At 37.7% G+C, this 20126-nt stretch overlaps 1 protein-coding gene across 3 annotated transcripts in view; it reads right to left on the bottom strand.

Annotated features, from left to right (window-relative positions):
- CNOT2 (CCR4-NOT transcription complex subunit 2) overlaps nucleotides 1–19925 on the bottom strand; it is a 133692-nt gene extending 113767 nt beyond the window's left edge. For 2 of the 3 annotated variants that reach the window (XM_047864853.1, XM_047864855.1), the window contains exon 1: nucleotides 19793–19925. In XM_047864853.1, coding sequence (XP_047720809.1) covers nucleotides 19793–19797 — 5 coding nt within the window. In that variant the 5' untranslated portion in view covers nucleotides 19798–19925. The remainder of the gene's footprint in view (nucleotides 1–19792) is intronic. The other variant, XM_047864854.1, reaches the window with a different exon arrangement.
- Nucleotides 19926–20126: the final 201 nt, after the last annotated feature.

The raw sequence follows: 20126 nt of genomic DNA, 5'->3' as shown, positions 1-20126 counted from the left end.
GAGAGAGAGGGAGACACAGAATCGGAAACAGGCTCCAGGCTCCGAGCCATCCGCCCAGAGCCTGACGCAGGGCTCGAACTCACGGACGGCGAGATCGTGACCTGGCTGAAGTCGGACGCTTAGCCGACTGCGCCACCCAGGTGCCCCATGAATTATCTTTAATTATAATTTTAATTAGCTGAAACCTACAATTTTGTGACCTAAAAGTAAACTAATCAAGACCTAAAAGTGATCAATTTTACTAGATGAGATTTTTAATAGGCATAAACATGTGTTTCTTCAAACCACTAATGAATATTAATAAATAACTGCAACCCTACAGGTAGGCATGATTTTGTCAGTAGATAAAAAGCAGACACTAGCCACTAGCACTCAAAAAAAATCACTATTAAATTACATTACCATTTTTATAGGCCTAATATATTTGCTTTACACACAATATTTACATACTTCTTTAATACTTCAACAACTACATGTAAATATAATTGCTTTCATTTTAGAAAAGAGAAAACTAAGCTTCATAAAAATTAAGTAACTTGCCCATAACATACAGGGTGACAAAACAAGGACTCATGCCAGCGTCATTTAGCTCTAAATCTTGAATATTTTTCACTATTAAATCATCCCTTTACATATGTACACACAAAGTTAAGTCTAGCAACATATGCACACAGTCTAGAAGAGATTTTAACATCCTCATTATAAAGAAAAGCAGCAAAATTCTGGAGGGAGGGATATTACTGTGCCAAACATGCATTTATTCAACAAACATGTTTTAGGCACCTGTTACAATAGCACAACAAAATACTACCCAAAAGAAATGAATGATTGACACATGAAACAATATTAATTTAAAATGTTATGCTGAGCGAAAGATGTCAGACACAAAAAAATGCACACTGTATAATTCCATTTGTTTGAACCTCTAAAAAAATAATTCTAAGCTCTAGTGATAGCAGACTGGTGGTTGCCTATGGCCATGAATGAGGACTGCCTGGAACAGTGAACTTTGGATGTGATGCGAATGTCTGTATTTGAATTGTGGTGATTGATTTTTACTCAGGTATATAAATTTGTCAAAACTCATTGCAAAGGACACTTAAATGGATGTCTTGTTTAATATGTAAGTTTCCTTAACAAAGTTGACTTAAAAATTAAAATAGTAATAAGGCACTTAAAAAACGGTACTTATTCCTGTAGATATCAAATGATCATGGGCCTTGCTCAGAGAAAATCTTAATAGAAGATATACGTATTTTTAAAAACTTCCTAAAAAATTTGAGTAACATATGAAATTGCTTTAAAAAAAAAAGTATTGGGGCACCTGGCTGGTTCAGTCAGTAGAGCATGAGACTCCTGATCTTGGGGTTGTGAGTTTCAAGCCCCACGTTGGGTATAGAAATTACTTTAAAAAAATTTTTTTTAATTTTTTTCAACGTTTATTTATTTTTTGGGACAGAGAGAGACAGAGCATGAACGGGGGAGGGGCAGAGAGAGAGGGAGACACAGAATCGGAAACAGGCTCCAGGCTCCGAGCCATCAGCCCAGAGCCTGACGCGGGGCTCGAACTCACGGACCGCGAGATCGTGACCTGGCTGAAGTCGGACGCTTAACCGACTGCGCCACCCAGGCGCCCTAGAAATTACTTTAAAAATAAATAAATAAAAATCTCAAGCATAAATAAGTAAACAAGTAAAGAAACTTAGTATAATAAACATTCAACAGAAATCAGTAATAATAGTAATAGCAGCATTAGCTTGTTAGTCTTAATTGCCCTGTCTTCATAATACAAGATTTATTAATTCAGTCGTAAGTTTCCTAAGTTGTAGTTTTTCAGCAAGAAAATTTAAATCATACATGAATTTTCCAATGTTACACATGTTTTTACAATATACTAATTGCAGTACATCTTGCTTCCTAACCCAAGAGCTACTTCTATGGATATAAGGATTTTTCTTAAGGGATCAAAGCAGCCACTCAGCATAATTCAGAGCCTTGGATAAATCTGGAACTTCTGGCATTTTAAGAAAACAGTGTGGTGATTTTCAGACTATGGACTCCCAACAGTGGGCCATGAAATCAATACAGAGCATTTTAAAACTAGCATGTTTAAAGTCATCGTTTACAACATAATACAAAGAATCTGAATATATTTTGCAGTAAGGGAACTGTTTTCTGAGTCACACATGCATGGACACTCACCCTGGCCTCACTATAAATCCTGGCTTAAGGGGAAAAAAAAAAAGTGAAAGCGTCTAGAAGTATGCTAGGGCAAGAATGATAGTGTAATGAAATAGCCATAAACTTTGAAGTCAAAGACCTAAGTTCGTATCTTAGTTCTGCCACTCATTAGCTATAAAACCTTGAAGAAGTTAACTACAGGCTACCCTACAGAACCTTTATTTATTCAACTGTACAATGGGTAGAATTCAATCAACTGTGTAATAACTATGAAGATTATACAGAGGATCATTTTACTCAGAGTAAAAGCCAAAGTCCTTTTGATGGCTTACAAAATCTTTCCTGACTTGCCTCTCTCCCCCTATCTTCTCTGCACCCACCTGCCTACCATTCTCCCCCTTTCCCACTGTATTCCAGCCACACAGACTTCCTTGCAACTTTTCAATCATAAGACATCCCTTCTAGGGGCGCCTGGGTGGCTCAGGTCATGATCTCACATTTCGTGGGTTTGAGCCCTGCATCAGACTCTGCGCTAACAGCTCAGAGCCTGGAGTTTGCTTAGGATTCTGTGTCTCCCTCTCTCTCTGCCCCTTCCCAACTCATGCTCTGTCTCTCTCGCTTTCAAATACAAATACACATTTAAAAAAAATTTTTTTAAATAAGACATCCTTTCTCAGGGCATTTGCTCTTGGTTGTTGTCCCTTCTGGAACTTCTTTCTCTTGGATATGCAGAGAACTGCTCCCTCACCACAGGGTTGTCACCTTCTAGGGGAGGATTTCTGTGACCTGACAATTTAAATCTGCATCCCATACAAACTTCATACTCCCTTGGTCTCTTTTTCTCCACACCCCTACCACCATCTGGCACATCATGCTTTATCTCTTATTTTGTACACTGTATCTTTTTTGTTTTCAGTTTATTTATTTTGAGAGAGAAAGAGTGTGTGAGCGGGGGAGGGGCAAAGAGAGAGGGAGAGAGAATCCCAAGCAGTCTCCGTACTGTCAACACAGAGCATGGAGCTCAATCCCATGAACCATGAGACCATGACTGGAGCCAAAATCAAGAGGCAGACGCTAACAGACTGAGCCACCCAGGCACCCTTCTCTCATTCTTTTTTTAAGGAGGCTTCATTGCCAGCACAGAGCCCAACATGGAACTTGAACTCAGACCCTGAGATCTTAACTGAATAAGCCACCCAGGCGCTTCCACTCTATATTCTCTTAGAACAGCGCCTGGTACATAATAGATAAATAAATATTTGCCAGATGAATAAATAGAATGAGTAGCATACAGAAAATATCTAATACAGTACTTAAATGTTACTTTGCCTAACCCCCACTACCAAACCACTTGTTCTTTTCAAATTCACCCATGGATATCAAATTGAAGCCCTCCGGACAAAATAAGCTTAATGGTAAAAACACAATCTTATTTTTTGCATTTAACATAACATCTTAGCCACATTTTTACTGTTGATACAGCATATTAAATTAGGCAAAACTCCTCTTAAACTTTTACATTATTAGTATATCCAGTTTAATAAACCACTTTGTGGTCAATTTTGGTACAGAACTTCAATACGTTAACTTCTCTTCATATTTGTGTGGTATTAAATATGATTTGCTTTTCTCCCAGGATATATAAAATGATGCTTGGGAGAGGACCAAAAACAGGATTATAACCCTTTATTATTTTACTCTTATTTTTATTCTTAGTATTGAGAATGAAAGTTATGTAAAGCACTTTGGAAAAAAAATACAAATTTCTAAAACTCTAAGTTTATACCTTTAAATTTTAGGACATTATTTTTTTTCACAACCACACTCAGTGTCATTAACAAAAAAATAAAGAAGACAATTCACACATAGCTGGTAAGAATGTAAACTGACACAAGGTTGTTCTAAGAAAAAAAGTAAATATTAAAAGCTTTGGAAAATAGCTTCTCAAACATTCAACAATTTATCTGTCAGGCCCTACGCAAGGTTTCAAATACACATCAGAGAGCAAAGCTGACTCAATCCTTACTCATGATCTAGTGGTAGAATGAAAGACAAAATTGTTAAAATAATGACTATATGGTAAATGCTACAGGAAGAGGAGTCTACTTATGAAAGTCCTACTGTCATTCACTCCTAACAATTCTATAAGGTTAAGTATCAATATTACACCTACTTCACAGGAGAGGATAATGAAGCTTAAAAAGTAAATTTCAAGTATTGGAGCTACCTCTAATACTTTAAAAATAATAATTGTACTTCTATAAACATTTTCTAAAGAAATATTAAAATGTGCAAACAGGGGTGCCTGGCTGGCTCAACTGGTTAAGTGTCCAAATCTTGATTTTAGCTCAGGTCATGACCTCACAGTTCCTGGGTTTGAGCTGCTCCTCAGGCTCTGCACTAACAGGGAACCTGTTTGGGATTCTCTCTCTCTCAAAATAAGTAAACATTTTAAAAACTGCAATAAAATGTACAAACAAAAATTCAGGTAAAAAAATGTTCACCACAGTGCTATTTATAAAAGTGAAAAATCAAAATAAAATTAAATGTTCAATAATAAGGAATTAAGTCAGTTACGCTCTGGCCATAAGGAATCATGTTGTTTTTTTTTTTTTAATTTTTTAATGTTTATTCATTTTTGAGAGAGAGAGAGAGAGAGAGAGAGAAGAGAGAGAGAGAGAGAGAGAGAGAGACAGAGAGCATGATGGGGGAGGGGCAGAGAGAGAGAGGGAGACACAGAATCCGAAGCCGACTCCAGGCTCTGAGCTGTCAGCACAGAGCCCGATGTGGGGCTTGAAACCACAAACCATGAGATCATGACCTGAGCCGAAGTTGGACACCTAACCGACTGAGCCACTCAGGCACCCCAGGAATCATGTTTTGGATAAATACTGAATGATGCTGAAAAATGCTTTTTCAGCTTTTGTTTTTAAAGACACAAGTTATAAATCAGTAAGTATAGCCCAATTTCTCTATTCCAAAAAAAGAACAGTGGTTGTCCCTAGACATTCTTCTTCTTTCATACTTTCCAGCATTTTCTACATTTTCCACATCACCCTGTATCACTTTGGTAATCAAAGTGATTACATACACATACTCTGCCCAGGTTAACAGTTCTCTGGTGTGCAAGATTACCAACTTTTGTTTTCTTCTTTTTCTCATCTTTATTTTCCACTTTCCTTTAAGTATTGCTATTTTAGTTTTTACCACAGGCCTTAGCACATGACCTCATATTCTATTTGCTTCACATAAAAATTTAAAATAATAGTATTACTTCCTGGGTATGCTGCAATAATGAACATCTATATTCAAGAATCCAAACTTATAAAACAAGTAAGTTATAAGGAAATCATTTTGGGCACTTGGATGGCTCAGTCGGTTGAGCATCTGACTTCGGCTCAGACAGGATCTCACTGTTTTTGAGTTCGAGCCCTGCAGGGGCTCGCTGCTGTCAGCCTGCCAGAGCAGAGCCCACTTCAGATCCTCTGCCCCCCATCTCTTTCTGTCTCTCCCTGCTCACACTCTCTCAAAACTAAACATTAAAAACTTTAAGGAAAGTCATTTCTATTACAAAAGCCTTCTCTTTAAAAACCGTTCAACTTCTCAAAGGTGCCTGGGTGGCTCAGTCGCCAAGCATCTGACTTCAGCGCAGGTCATGATCTCAGTTTGTGAGTTCCACTCCCACACAGGGTGAGCTTGAGCCCCGCTTTGGGTGAGCCTGAGCCCCGCTTTGGGTGAGCCTGCTTCTCTCTCTCCCCTCCCCTCCCCTCTGTCCCTCCTGGGATTCCCTCTCTCTCTCTGCCCCTTGCTCACCTGTACCTTCTCTCTCTCAAAATAAAATTAAATAAAGTTCAATTTCTTAATATGTTAATTGGAATAATGTTAGAAATCAAGAGAATTTAACTGCTCTTTTTCTGAGCAAATTGATAAATCAGAAGTAAAGATAACTATTTCTGAAATAGTGTTAAAACTGAAAGTTTAATTTTGTAGAATCAAAAACACGTATCTTTGCCATATCTTGAAATTTCAGCATGTACTGTTTGCCAAGGCTGGCATATATGATTAAAAATAAAAGCCATTTAACTATACACTTTAGGATATAGACTATTGTGAAAAATGAATTTTCTAGCTACTCTTAGTTAACTCCAATTTTACAAGGGTGACAGTAAAAGCAATGCCTTTCCCTTCAATGAACAACAATCATTTTCCAAATTTCATTACTCTGTGATTCACTTTCCTTACTCTGCTATTGCAACTACTTAGTACTGCTTTCCTTATATGGTATTTAATGCTTCAAAGGGCTCAGTACCCAAGAGATCTTACAGATTTAAGGATTAAAAAAAAAAAACAGTAAAAGTTATTCATATACATTACATAAAGAATATACAATAGTTTCAAACTATTGCACTGACATTCTCAATTCTCTAACTGTAAATTACAAATGAATTTCATTTGCAAGGAAAATAGGCACGATGATCATAAAAATGTTTGACTAACAGTAATAAAGGACACAAAAACAGTTACAAACAATGGGAATAACCCAAAGAACATTCACCATCTTTCATCTTTAATGAAGAGGAAATGAACATGAGGTAGACTCCCTGCCATATATACTTAGAGAAAGAAAGAATCAGGACTTCCACATGCAAAAATATCCAAGTATTAACTTGCCTACTATGATGAACACTCTCCATGCTCCCTCCTCCCCAAAATCCAATAAGCCAGATATTCAATCACATAAAAATAAAGGGAAAACCATATGAATGCAGTAGCACCACATGGTAAAATAAAATGAATGAATGAATCACACAACTTAAAACTACTAGTTGCATCACAACCATTAATAATCAGGAATCATCACCATAACACTTTAACATTACTTTACAATTAACCAAACGTTCTCTTTATCTCAATTCTCATCAGGAACATGAGAAAGTATAAATGACTAAAAAACTAAGGCTCTTCAATATTAATTGATTTATCCAAGCACATGGCTAATAAATTCATGGAACCTAGACTGGAACCATTTTCTGAATCCAAGTATGGTAGTCTTTCCAATACCATGTATTATCTCTCTGTTAAAGGTGAGCACATACTCAAAGGTAAATAAATGACCTGACTTTCTCAACTTTCAAAAAATAAATTGTAACTTCTGTGTTAAGTATTCCCTCTGAATTTCCTCCAAGATTCTGGAATATTTACTCTGCAAAAAAGGAAAGAGATATAAACCAATACCTTTATAAATCTGTCAGATGTTCTACGTGATTCTAATACACTTGATTCATTTTAAAGATATAGAAACTGAGGCAAAGAGAAGAAACTTGCTATAGGTAACTTGACATAATTCAGGTTGTAAGTGGTAGACACAAGTCTGAGCCCTAAACTAACATTCTATTAGATCTACCCGTTTATCAAAGGAATTACCAAATGCCTACCTATTATATGCCATATACCACGCCAAGAGCTTCAGATAGAGCAATGTTAAGATGTATTTATGTTACTCAAAATACTACATAAAATACTTAACACATCTAAGCAAAATTCCTGGCAGGAAAAACATACATAGACTCTTAGGAACAAAAGTGCATCTTCCTTGTTTACATTTACAAATTTGATACAGAAAAGAGCATAATGCACCCTGAAAAAACTGTGGTTAATTCTCATTTGCCACAGGATCTCATCTTTACATAGCAACCCCCTACAAAAAACAAAAGCAAAAACAAAAAAACCCACAAGAGCCTTTATCCCTTACATCTAATCTACCTATCCACATTTTTTCAAATGAGAAAACTGAAGTTTAGGGAGGATAAGTTACAGAACTAATTAAAAGAGATAGAATGGTGATCATGTAAAATTCCAGCACAATTTAATAGGAGTTATAATCAGTTCCATCTTATTCAGCCAAAAATGAACTCAACAGACAATTAGGCAACTTGGGCAGCTACGAGTCACAATGGAAATCCATTAACTTCCCCTACGAAAAAATGACATATGATGCATACTATCAAAGTATTAATTTGCTCAAACTGCATTCTTAAGGAATTAATTCTTTCTATTTGAAAGCACACATTTGGGCTTTTGTCCCCCCTGCATTTCAGAATTAGTAAATAATGCCAACAATCTAAAGTAAGTGCATAACTGTCACATGTAATATTTTGAATTACACAAACACACATCTAAGCATTGTAAAATAAGCACTTGTAGTAACATAACACAGGTTTCTCCACTGTTCAAAAGTAAAGCATTTCTATGAAACCGTTTAGTAAAACGAAGCAATTACCATTGGCTTATATGGAAAAATTTCTTTTAATGTTTATTTCTTTTTGAGAGAGTGAGCGAGAGCACATGCATGCACTCAAAAGGGGGAGAGGCAGAGAGAGAAGGGGACAGAGGACGCAAAGTGAGCTCTGCATTGACAGCCTGATGTGGGGCCTGAACTCACAAACCGTGAGATCATGACATGAGCAGAAGTCGGATGCTTAACGAACTTGAGCCACCCAGGTGCCCCAATATGGAAAATGTTTTGAACATTCCCACAGACTCCCAAAAAACTTTTCTCAGGCTTTGCTGAAACCTTAGGAAACCTCTTGCTAACCAATGCAGAAAATAAATTTAAGATAAAGCACAGATGCCCACAGACACAGTTCAAAACTACAGCGGCTTGATGCTGAGATGCTAAGTGTAGTTCCCAAGAAGGAACTATACTTCTTGCGGTTCCTCTTGCTGCTCCAGTACACACTGAGAGACTCATTATAAAACAAACACTAAATGCGACTTTCATTTTCTACCTTTTTTCATAGAGCAAAAACCCTCATCTTTCTGTTAGGGAAAACAGGTACTAACATAAGTATCTCATAAAAGCAAAGAGGCATAACGTGAACTTTTGAAAAGCAGGCGATACTTGTATAGGTATCCGCTCCTATGAATAATTATATCACTAATTCAGAAGTTTTGGTTTATTCTAATTTATCTATGTTAAATCTCATGCCTGCAAATAATGTCAAATAACATTTAAACTTTGTCTGCCTTAAAACACATATAACAAATTTCATCCACTAAAACTTTTAACTTTTGGCTTATATGTATTGGCTTATATACATAAAAAGTTCTCTGGTAGAAACTTAAAAGAGTTTCATACAGTTTTGTTTCGTTTTTCTGGTGTGTTGTTGTTGTTTTTTTTTTTTTAGTTTAGGTTAGAGAGGGTGTGTGCAAGCTGGGGAGAGGAGCAGAGGGAAAGACAGAGAGAATCTTAGGTAGGCTCCATGCCCAGTGTGGAGCCCCAGGCAGGGCTCAATCTCACAGCTGTGAGATCATGACCTGAGCCGAAGAAATGAAGAATCAGATGCCCAACAGACTGAGCCACCCAGGCACCCATTCAGTCATATGGTTCCTAATAAAAAATCCTGCCAGTATGAATTCAAAATACTCAATTTTTCTACTGAAGAAAATATATTCCTTCAAAAATTTCACACCATCAAATCGTAATTTTAATTATAATTTGACTGTGAAACCTACAATGCCCCCCTGAAGCACAAATCTGATTATCAAGAGCATTGTTTTAAAAAAATGGTAAATTATTCCCCATCATGTAAAAAGTTCATTCCTTCATCCAACTTCTCCTGAGGTTACTGTGCCATTCTCCAAATCCTCATATTCTCCCAGGCTTTCTGTATTCGCAATGCTGTGTACCCTATCCCACCTAGAGAACCCCAAATCACCCTTCAGAACCCAAATCAAATTATCTCCTCTTTGATTAATTCCCTCAAATAATGTTACTCTATTCTAACTTGTATCCACAACATGCACCATAAAAAATGAACTTGAATTACTCAGTAGCACTTATAACAGTGCATGGCAGTGTACTGAACCGTACAAGAAAATCTGATTAAACATGAAAACCATTACTAATGAATTTCTAAGAAAAATATACTAGGTACAACCTTGCAAAACTGAAAACTCTTAAAGCATTTTTCTATGCTAATATAGTTTAAAATTTCTTCCCCTTTATAATTTTCCACTAATATAGACAGACTCCCAATTCCACCTAATCCAGAAAACATTACCATGGCCTCTTAATAAAAAATAACCCCTCTTTTCCTATAGCTTGCTCTAAAATTTAATACAAATTATTGGGTCCACCACAACATTTTCATGGTTGAAAAACAAAGACCATCTTAATCATCTTTTTCCTTTTAGGGTTTATCCCTATTTATGCTGAAGGCACTAAGTAACTGTTTATGAAATTTCTGGTTATCAGGAAACAAGCAAAACTTGACCCCATCTTGGGCCCTCTGTTCTTTCTGCCTGGGAAACCAATCACTTAAATTTTTTAATGGCTTTCCCTTATTTTTAGTTACTGTTCAAATGTTACCTCCAGACAAAAAGACCTTCCTTCATCACCCTACTTAAATTGGTCCCCTTCTTTCATCCCTAATCAATTGCTATACCCTTATCTAACCTCTTTATTCTCTTTATCACAATTACTACTATCTGAAATTATTTACCTTTTTATTTTCTGTCTCCCCCTCTAAGATGTTAGCTCCATTAAGGCAGAAACTTGTCTTGTTCACTACCATACATACCCAGAGCTACAGCAATGTCTAGAAGAGAATAAACACTCAAATTATTAAAGAATTTATCTACAAAATATCTATGATGCTAACATTCAATCACTAGAACCTGAAATTTAAACTTAAATAATTTTTATCCAAATGTTACTCAAAAACAAGTAAATTCTATGAATTCCGTATCTGCAAAGAGATAAAAATTCTTGACTTTCTAAGAATGCTGAATTTTGGGGCGCCTGGGTGGCGCAGTCAGTTAAGCGTCCGACTTCAGCCAGGTCACGATCTCGCGGTCTGTGAGTTCGAGCCCCGCGTCAGGCTCTGGGCTGATGGCTCAGAGCCTGGAGCCTGTTTCTGATTCTGTGTCTCCCTCTCTCTCTGCCCCTCCCCCGTTCATGCTCTGTCTCTCTCTGTCCCAAAAATAAATAAACGTTGAAAAAAAAAAAATTAAAAAAAAAAAAAAAAGAATGCTGAATTTTAGGTTGGAAGTGACTTTAGAGATCAAGTCCAGTGGTTTTCAAACTATGCTCTGAAATACTTAAAGAGTAGGCAAAGGTCAGATTCCCTGAAGCACTGGACTACAATTGTTTTATAGACATATATATATATATATATATATATATACATACACACACACACACATATATATATATTTATATATGTGTGTGTGTCTATTTAGGATACGTGATATATACACACAAAGAATACAAAAGTACATTTGAAGGGGCTCCTGGGTGGCTCAGTTGGTTAAGCATCTGACTCTGGCTCAGGTCATGATCTCATGGTTCATGGGCTCATGGTTCATGGGCTCGAGCTCAATGTCAGGCTCTGTGCTAACAGCTTGGAGCCAGGAGCCTGCTTCAGATTCTGTTGTCTCCCTCTCTCTACCCCTCTCCTGCTTGCCCCTCCTAACCCCCCTCCCCGCCCCTGCCCCCGGCACAAATAAATAAAATTAAAAAAAAATGGGGCCCTTGGGTGGCTCAGCCCATTAAGCGTCTGACTCTTGATTTCAGCTCAGGTCATGATCTCACAGTTCTTGAGTCCGAGTCCCTCTTCGAGTTCTGACAGTGTGGAGCCTGCTTGGGATTCTCTCTTTCCCTCTCTCTCTGCCCCTCACTGGCTCGTATTCTCTCTCCCAAAATAAACAAACTTAAAAAGAAAAAGTACATCTTACATCGAATTTAAACACTTTGGAGGCTGTTTCTGCTGCCAGATTTAATGGTTTTGCTATAGACATCAAAGCTTGGGTTGAAAGGTCTACGAATATATCCACATTTCTCATAAGTGGACACAAATTAGAAAAAAGGTTATAGGTCTAATTTTTTTCTACTCTTAAGGACAGACATGCTCACTCAAATAAAATTATAAAAACTCCCCCTGGGGTGCCTGGGTGGCTCAGTAGGTTGAGAGTCTGACTCTTGACTTCAGCTCACGTCATAACCTCCTGGTTTGTGGGTTTGAGCCCTGCATCCAGCTCCGCGCCTACAGCACAGAGCCTGGCTGGGATTCTCTCTCTGTCTCTCCCTCTCCTGCCCCTCCCTTGCTTGTGTTCTCTCTCTCAAAATAAACAGACATTAAAAAAAAAAACACTACACCCCAAAGCACTATTTTTTGCCCTAGTAAATCAAGGCAAAGCTCAAGACATATCTGCTCAGCACATTATGTCCTTGCAAAATAAATGTGCAATAAATAAATTTATAAAATGTGGCATCAGTGTGATACAAAATTACCTACTCTTATTATAACACAGTATTATTTAAAGCTTTGGCATTTCTTGATAAATATGATTATAATGCTTAAAAATGTGAGCTGTTTTATTTTGCCAAAGTCAAGCTTAAAACAAAAAATTTCCTACTTCTCTTTCAAATTCCTGTATTACCCTAAATCTACAAGATGACCAATTAAAAACAAAACTAAACCTTCCACTTATACATACTTAATTTGATAAATTAAGCTAGAGTAACATTGAGAAATATATTAGATGCTGTGTCCAGTCTAAGAATAAAATGGTCTTTATAATTCCCAATTACTAATTTTAATACTAATCAAAACAGCTTGATTGTTCTATCTTTATATTAATATTAAAATATAACCTTATTTAAGGGGCGCCTGGGTGGCTCAGTCAGTTGGCCTTCTAGACCCTATTTTGGCTCAGGTAATGCTCTCCAGGTCATGGGATCAGTTGTGGGATTGAGGAGCCCTGCTTCAGGCTTCAGGCTCCAATCTGGGTGTGGAGCCTGCTTAAGATTCTCTCTCCCCAGGGGGCGCGCCTGGGTGGCTCAGACCCAGTCGGTTGGGCTTGGGCAGTCAACTTCGGCTCAGGTTATGATCTCATGATTCATGGGTTCAACCCCTGCATCAGGCTCTGTGCTGACCGCTCGGGGCCTGGAGCCTGCTTCAGATTCTGTGTCTCCCTCTCTCTCTCTGCCCTGCCCCCCACTATTTGCACTTTGTGTCTCTCTCAAAAATGAATAAACATTAAAAAAATATGAAAAAAAAAATTCTCTCTCCCTCATCCTCTGTACATCACCCACTCACTCTCTCAAAAAAAAAAAAAAACAGGTTAACCAATATATATATCTTATTTTAAGTAAACATCAAAATGACAACCATGTAAAATTGAGATAATGGGGTCGCCTGGCTGGTTCAGTTGGAAGCGCACACAACTCTTGATCTTGGGGTTGTGAATCTGAGCCCCACAATGGGTATAGAGATTATAAATACATACATACATATGTATACATATATACATATATATAATATATATATGTACGTATATATACAACTGTATACGTATACGTATATATACAACTGTATATGTATATGTATACATACATATGTATATGTACATATCTATATATACATATGTATATATGCATATACAAACTTGAGATAATGTATATGAAAGTGCTTTGCAAGCTGTAAACCACTTTTTAAAATATTAAGCAATAAAATTAAGTCAAAAGGAATCAGGTCCTTTGAATGGTATTAATTATTGAATACTGTTATGATACCAATCTCACAAAAACTTTTACAAAGAGAAAATTAAATACAAAATTTGAAGGATAAACATAATTTACAATGTAAAAAGTAACACAAAAACACATTCCTGCCAAATATGACACAAAACCAAATGTTCCTCTCCCAAACACATTGTATTACATAATCAATCATTACATTCTGTCAGGATGTGGATACAAAATGGAGTTATGTTTCAACATCCAAATACATAAATGGAAAAATGGCATATTGATATGTTTGGAAAAAAGCAAGTCTACTCATTGTTACCTAAACTGCCAGGACATATAATTTTAATTTTCTCTTGCTTATTTTATCATTCCTTGGCAGAGTAAAAAATTACTAAGTGTGACTCTCATCTACTTTCAATATAAGGAAAGACATTTCAATTCAGTAAAAGCAGAGAAAGGACTGCTGTCCTAAGTACTGGATCAAATTATCTTTTAAAAAATATATACCCTCTCTCTGTATCTTCAGTTTTCAATCATTAAAAACTCTGTGGCAAATACACAACAAATGAAACATAAAAAAAGATTTCTAAAATTTTAAGTCAAATGTTAGCACCTCCACTAAATGTAATTCAAGAGCACCATTTACTCTGCTTTGATTTTTACATCTCAAAAAATGGACACAAAACAAGTGTATAATCTCTTATTCAAACCCTCTAAGGCTGTTTCTCAGAATTGGAATTTTTCAGGTTTTAAAAAGATAAAACAGTACATGTATCATTTATGACCAAATACCTCCCAGAGTGGCATAGACAGCATAAATAATCAAATACATTAACATTTCTGCTGCAAAATGTTGGAAAACAAGATAGACCAATAAAGACCACGGTTAGTTCCCAATTTCAACTGGAATTAGTCACCATGAAAAATTAGTTTCAGAACTAAAGGTTTTAGACTACATTAAGTCATCTTAACTAATTTTCATAAGGAGAATGGTATTTGAACTGAAGAACTCCTAAGCTTTGGGACAAGCATTAGGAGTAAAAAAAGGTTGGGGGAAGGGCGGGGGGGGGGGGGGGGGGGTGGAGCAGGGTGACAGAATCTAACTGCAAAAAGCCCAAATCCAATAGGAGTTCCTGGTTAAGCAATGGTTAAGTATATATTACTGTGTAAATAAAAATACAGATCCTCTTCAACTAATGATGGTGTTACATCCTGATAAACCCATCCTAAGCTGAAAATATCGTTACGCTGAAAATGTATTTAATATATATAACCTACTGAATGCTGTAGCTTAGTCTAGCCTAAGTTAAATGTGCTCAGAACACGATATTAGCCTACACTTGGACAAAATACCACAAAGCCTCTTTTAAATGTACTGAAAATCTCATGCAATCTATTGAATATTGTACTGAAAGTGAAAAAAAATGGTTATATGGAGACAGAATGGTTTCAGGTGTACTGTTTATTCACCCTTATGATAGCATGGCTAACTGGGAGCTGTGAGTGGCTGCCTCTGCCCAGTATCACGACAGAGTATTGTACAGAAAATTGCTGGCCTAGAGAAAAAAATATCAAAATTTGAAGTACAGTTTCTGTTGAATGAGTATCACTTTTGTATCATCATAACATCAAAAAATTGTAAAATTAACCATCATAGGTCTGGGACTGTCTACTCAAAATATCTTTCAACCAGTGACCTTAGCCATACAAAATACAGCAAAAAATATGGAAACACGTCACCAGAGGCACTTTATTACTATCCTTCCCTTTCCTACACTTACTCTACATACATTTCTCTAAGAAGCTAGTTATCTAGCCTCCCATAGGTAATTAGGATGCAAAACTATAGGAAAAAAATTCAAGGAAGCAAAATAATACAGGATGTTCTTCTTCCCATCCCCTTTTCCAATACAGTATTTCTGGTCTATGGACCGGGAAACAGTACCTTGAAAGCATGGAGTCAAATGACAATCTGGCACCAGTTCAGTTTCATGATAACCTTTACTGACAACCTACTAAGTACTATGCACTACAGAAGGTACTAGAAATGCAAACATAAAGACATAACCCTACCTCTTAGGTAGGAAGGTGCTTAAGGTCCACTGGAGGTTATGGTAGATGGTAGGGATGGACAGTAGGTTACAATGCAGCATGACACTTTTAATTATATAAGCTTAAAGACTAAAAGCAGCACAACAAAAGGATTTGGGGGCTCAGGAAAAGTTTCATTTAAAAAATGACACTACAGTAGAGTTTTGACGAATAAGAAGTTTGTCAAACAGAGACGTGGTAGTAAAAGTACCCCTACCCACTCACATAAACATATATGAAAGCAAAAAAACAAAAACAAAAGCTTTCAGGGTAAGTAGCAAAAACAGTTGTCCAAAATATCTACCTACATCTAAATAGATCCCAAGTGTAAGCATATACATCAAATATGTCCAGAACAGGGAAATTTTTTCCTACATAACTTATTTTATATTTCCATATTATAATAAGCTATATTATCAAAAAAAACCCACTTAAGCCATTTTATTACTTCATAATTGAGTGTACCTCCAAGTGATATGCCAAGAGATGTGCATCTACATCTCAGAGAACAAGCTGTTAGAAAAACATAATAGGAACTATTTTTCCAGGTTATCCCTAACAGTATAGACAAAGTAAATAAATGAACAAGCCATATGAGCATGACCTGTCATAGACAGGAATTTTAAGAGTTCAAAAAAGGATGCCAAACAGAAAAACTAAAGCAAGAAGAAAAAATATATACAGTATTTAGAATGTGGAAAGGTTAAAATCAGGTAAAAATTGAAATTTCTCTTTGTAAAATCAAGGTAAAAATTGTAATTTTAAAAAGTGAAAACCCTAATGTCCATTTTATTTCTTTTCAAAGGCAGACTCTCTATAACAGACATCAATGTTAAAGCTTATTCAAAATATCTAGTGAAAGTCACAATGAAATTCCTGTTTAAGCATCACAGGTAGAAATTAACCTTAGTAAGGAGGAACCATCACCTGTATCATCAACCAAAATGATTCCTATCATAGCACTAGATCCCTTCCTTGATATCAATATTGTATGTAATTGTATTCAAAAATTATAGTGCAGCTCACATTAACTCTGTAAAACTGCCCTACCTAGTACCTTGGTTTCTTTTGCTTCTTTGTGTTACAAAATCTACCAGAGGTCTAGGCAACAAACAAAATCTTATTTAGTAGTATCTTTTCCTAAGACTGTATCACTATTTGCATAAGCTGTCCTCAATGCCTATTCAAGCAAGCACAGGGAAAGTTTTGTTTTTAAATATGTAATAATAGAACAAACCTTGTACCGGTAAAAATTTCAGGTTAATTTAAAAATACTATTTATCACTGCTCTTAAGGAGTAAAAAACAAATGAACTTATTTTTACTAGTCTATTGAGGTCTATTCATATTTCATACATAGAAGTAAAGTATGCCTCTACTTTTCTACAGTATAAGAAAATTTTATGAAGCAAATTTGTCACTATACAGAGCAAAACTATAATTTCCCATAGGTTGTGAAAAATTCTCCAAGAGTCTTTCAAGATACAAGTACCTTTAATACCATTATCTATTGAAGAAATAAAAACCAAAACTAGGTTAGAAGCACTTGTAATGAAATCTACTCATAAATCTGAAGTACTTATTTACTTTTGAACAAAGAAAAATTTCAGGTTAAAACTAAGTGTAAAGCATCTCCAGAAAATGAAAAAGTAAATTAAACACCCAAAATTATTAAGTAAAAACATAGGTAATTAGCTCTCTTGGGGAAGAGTATCATTCTGAGTTTTATTTTATCTTCAAGATCAAGTACTTCTCAAACGAAGGAGATATAAATACACTCTTGCATTCTGTCCTGTTTTTTTCCACCACACAAATTTACTTTAAAACGGAAGTATTACAGAAACTGAAAATTTTTTAAAGGCTGTATTTGAAGGCTGTTGCTTGCTTAGCCATACAGGCAATTCTCATTCCCCAAGAGCATCAGATTAGGTTACAGATATCTCTATGCAGTATACTTAGAATAAAAGGGTTCTGCTTACAATAATTTATTTTTATTGATACAACATTAATCAGGATGTAGAAAGTGTGAGTTTCTCGATTCCTGTCTAAATTACAAAGTATGAACAGAAGTAACTGCAATTTAAGCCCCTAGGGAAAAAATGAAAAAAATTCCTTTTTAAAATTAAATGAGAATTTTACAAAGTCAAAGTGAACAGTTTTGTCTTTTTTACGTATGTATTGTTATTTTTCCTTTAAAATTAATATAAGAATTACAAACTAAAGAGGAGTTCAACATACAAAGCTTATTAACGATCTTGGTCCATTAAGTAGTGTTTCAACTAAAATATCTGAATGTAGACATCTTTAGATGTTTTAGCCATTTCAGTCCTCTGTGATTCTGAATCAACCCTTTAACTCTGAGATAAAGTTATCTTGCAAAATTGCAAAAGATGTGTTCACTGACGTTTGAGAAATAACTTGTCAAATATACTAATTATTTCTAAACAATTCAACTTATACCCATGTAAACAGATACTTTGAAATTTCTATTCAACGCCCCCATACTTTATATTTCCACTTATGTTATTCCTAAAGGCAAATCAAAAGTAACACTTAAACGATTCTAGAGGTTTAGAAATGCCCAATGCCAAGACTAACAGGAAGAAATGTGTTCAATTGTTAACTCTAAATTCAAGTATGGCCTCCCTCGTGAACAGATTTTAACTCAGTACTTTCTATTATTTCGCCAAGAATGTAAGGGTTGATATGAATGTACTTAATTATTATAAACGGTCCAGAAGATTAAGAAAGGAGTTAAGATTCTCTGACCAAGAGTTCTATGAAAATGAAACAGAATGAATTGCATTCGGTCTTATGGATGTTGAAAAGTGAAGGCCTCCTCTTAGGATTCAAGGGAAGTTGATGTTTAGGTTCCTTCCGAGAGGGTGGTACCCGTATGTAAGACTTTTGTGGTGATAATGCCATATCCACAGGCTATGGTATAAATGCAAATTCTAAAACCTTGGAAGTGTTTTTATAAACGAAAACTAGAATTCGCATTCGCTGAAGACAGGAGTTTGAGGCTTTCTCTTCTACATGGACAGCAGAGCCTCAACGAAAAACTAGGTGGGCCTCTTCCAACCCCACTCATTTCTTCCGTGAAACTTTTAAGTTAGACCCAAGACAGCACAAGGTGGAGAGGCCCCGGCGGAAGTAGAAACCTAGAACTGGCAACTTCACAAACAGAAGCGTCTCAGGTTCCTCCGCCGCCCCAGGACTATCCCGTCTCACTCTCTATCACACCACTGAAGGTTCACCCTCCCGGTGCGGTGGCAGAGGAAGCATCACAGTTGCACTCCTCCTTCCACCAACCATACCCTTTGGTATCCCAAGGCCTGGGGGCTCCTGAGGCCCGTTAGCCAGTCCAATGTCCCGCCCCCGGCCCCCATCTATTACACACACATACACACATACACACACACACACACACACACACACACACAAGTTGCAGGTGATGTGGGTGTACTCAGAAAATGTGAACAGCCAGAGACCGCGGCAGCTGCTGGGAACGCGGCAGCCCCATCTAAAGAGGACCCGGGCTCCTTGGCCACCACCGCAGCCGCCTTCTCTTCTTCCCCAGGAAGCAGCGCGGCGGCGGTGGCTCCTCCGCGCTGGCGGGAGCTCGGCGGAGCGGAGTCTAAGGGAAGCCTCAGCGCCCGCCGAAGGGACCGGGCCTAGCTAGGATCCAGGGCTGCCGCTGCAGCCACCCAAGTACAGCGACGCTTTACGTCCCGTCCACCACCCTCCCCATACACACCCCCTCCCTCCTCCACCGCCGCCACCCCCCCTCCCCGCCCGCTCCGCTCTCCCTCTCTCGATTGGAGCCGAGACAAAAGCAACGGGAAGCGGCGGGCCAGGACGCTGCCCGCGGACCCCGGACGCGGCCGGACCGGCCCCGAGGCATTCCCCGGCCTTGAGGGGGCCCCGAATCCGCCGCCCCCGCCGCGCACCCCGCTGCCAGACTTCCGAAAATTTGCCAAAAACTCACCGCATGAATTTTCTTGTCCCGCGGATCCAAGATGGCGACGTATCCACCGCGGAGGCTGCTGGGAGCAAGACCTTTACCCTCTGACCCCCGCCGTGACCCCCGTCGTTCCGGCTTCACTCAAAGCGGCGGCGGAAGGTGGGAGCGGCGATTGCCGACCGGACAGGGTTGGGGGTGGGTAGGCGGCTTCCCGCGCGTTCGAGAAAGGGTGGGGAGAGGCGCTTCACTCCCTCACCTTCTTCCCCGAGGCTTTCAGCATGTCTTCCACCGACTCACGGGGAGGCTCGTCGCTTCTTCGCGGCCGTTATAGCGAGCAGGGCCTCTGCGGCCGCTGCAG

Source organism: Prionailurus viverrinus, chromosome B4, assembly GCF_022837055.1.
Source record: "Prionailurus viverrinus isolate Anna chromosome B4, UM_Priviv_1.0, whole genome shotgun sequence".
NCBI classification, from domain to species: Eukaryota; Metazoa; Chordata; class Mammalia; order Carnivora; family Felidae; genus Prionailurus; species Prionailurus viverrinus.
Note: the sequence above shows the minus strand (reverse complement) of the source record. Positions and strands in the feature narration are given on the sequence as shown.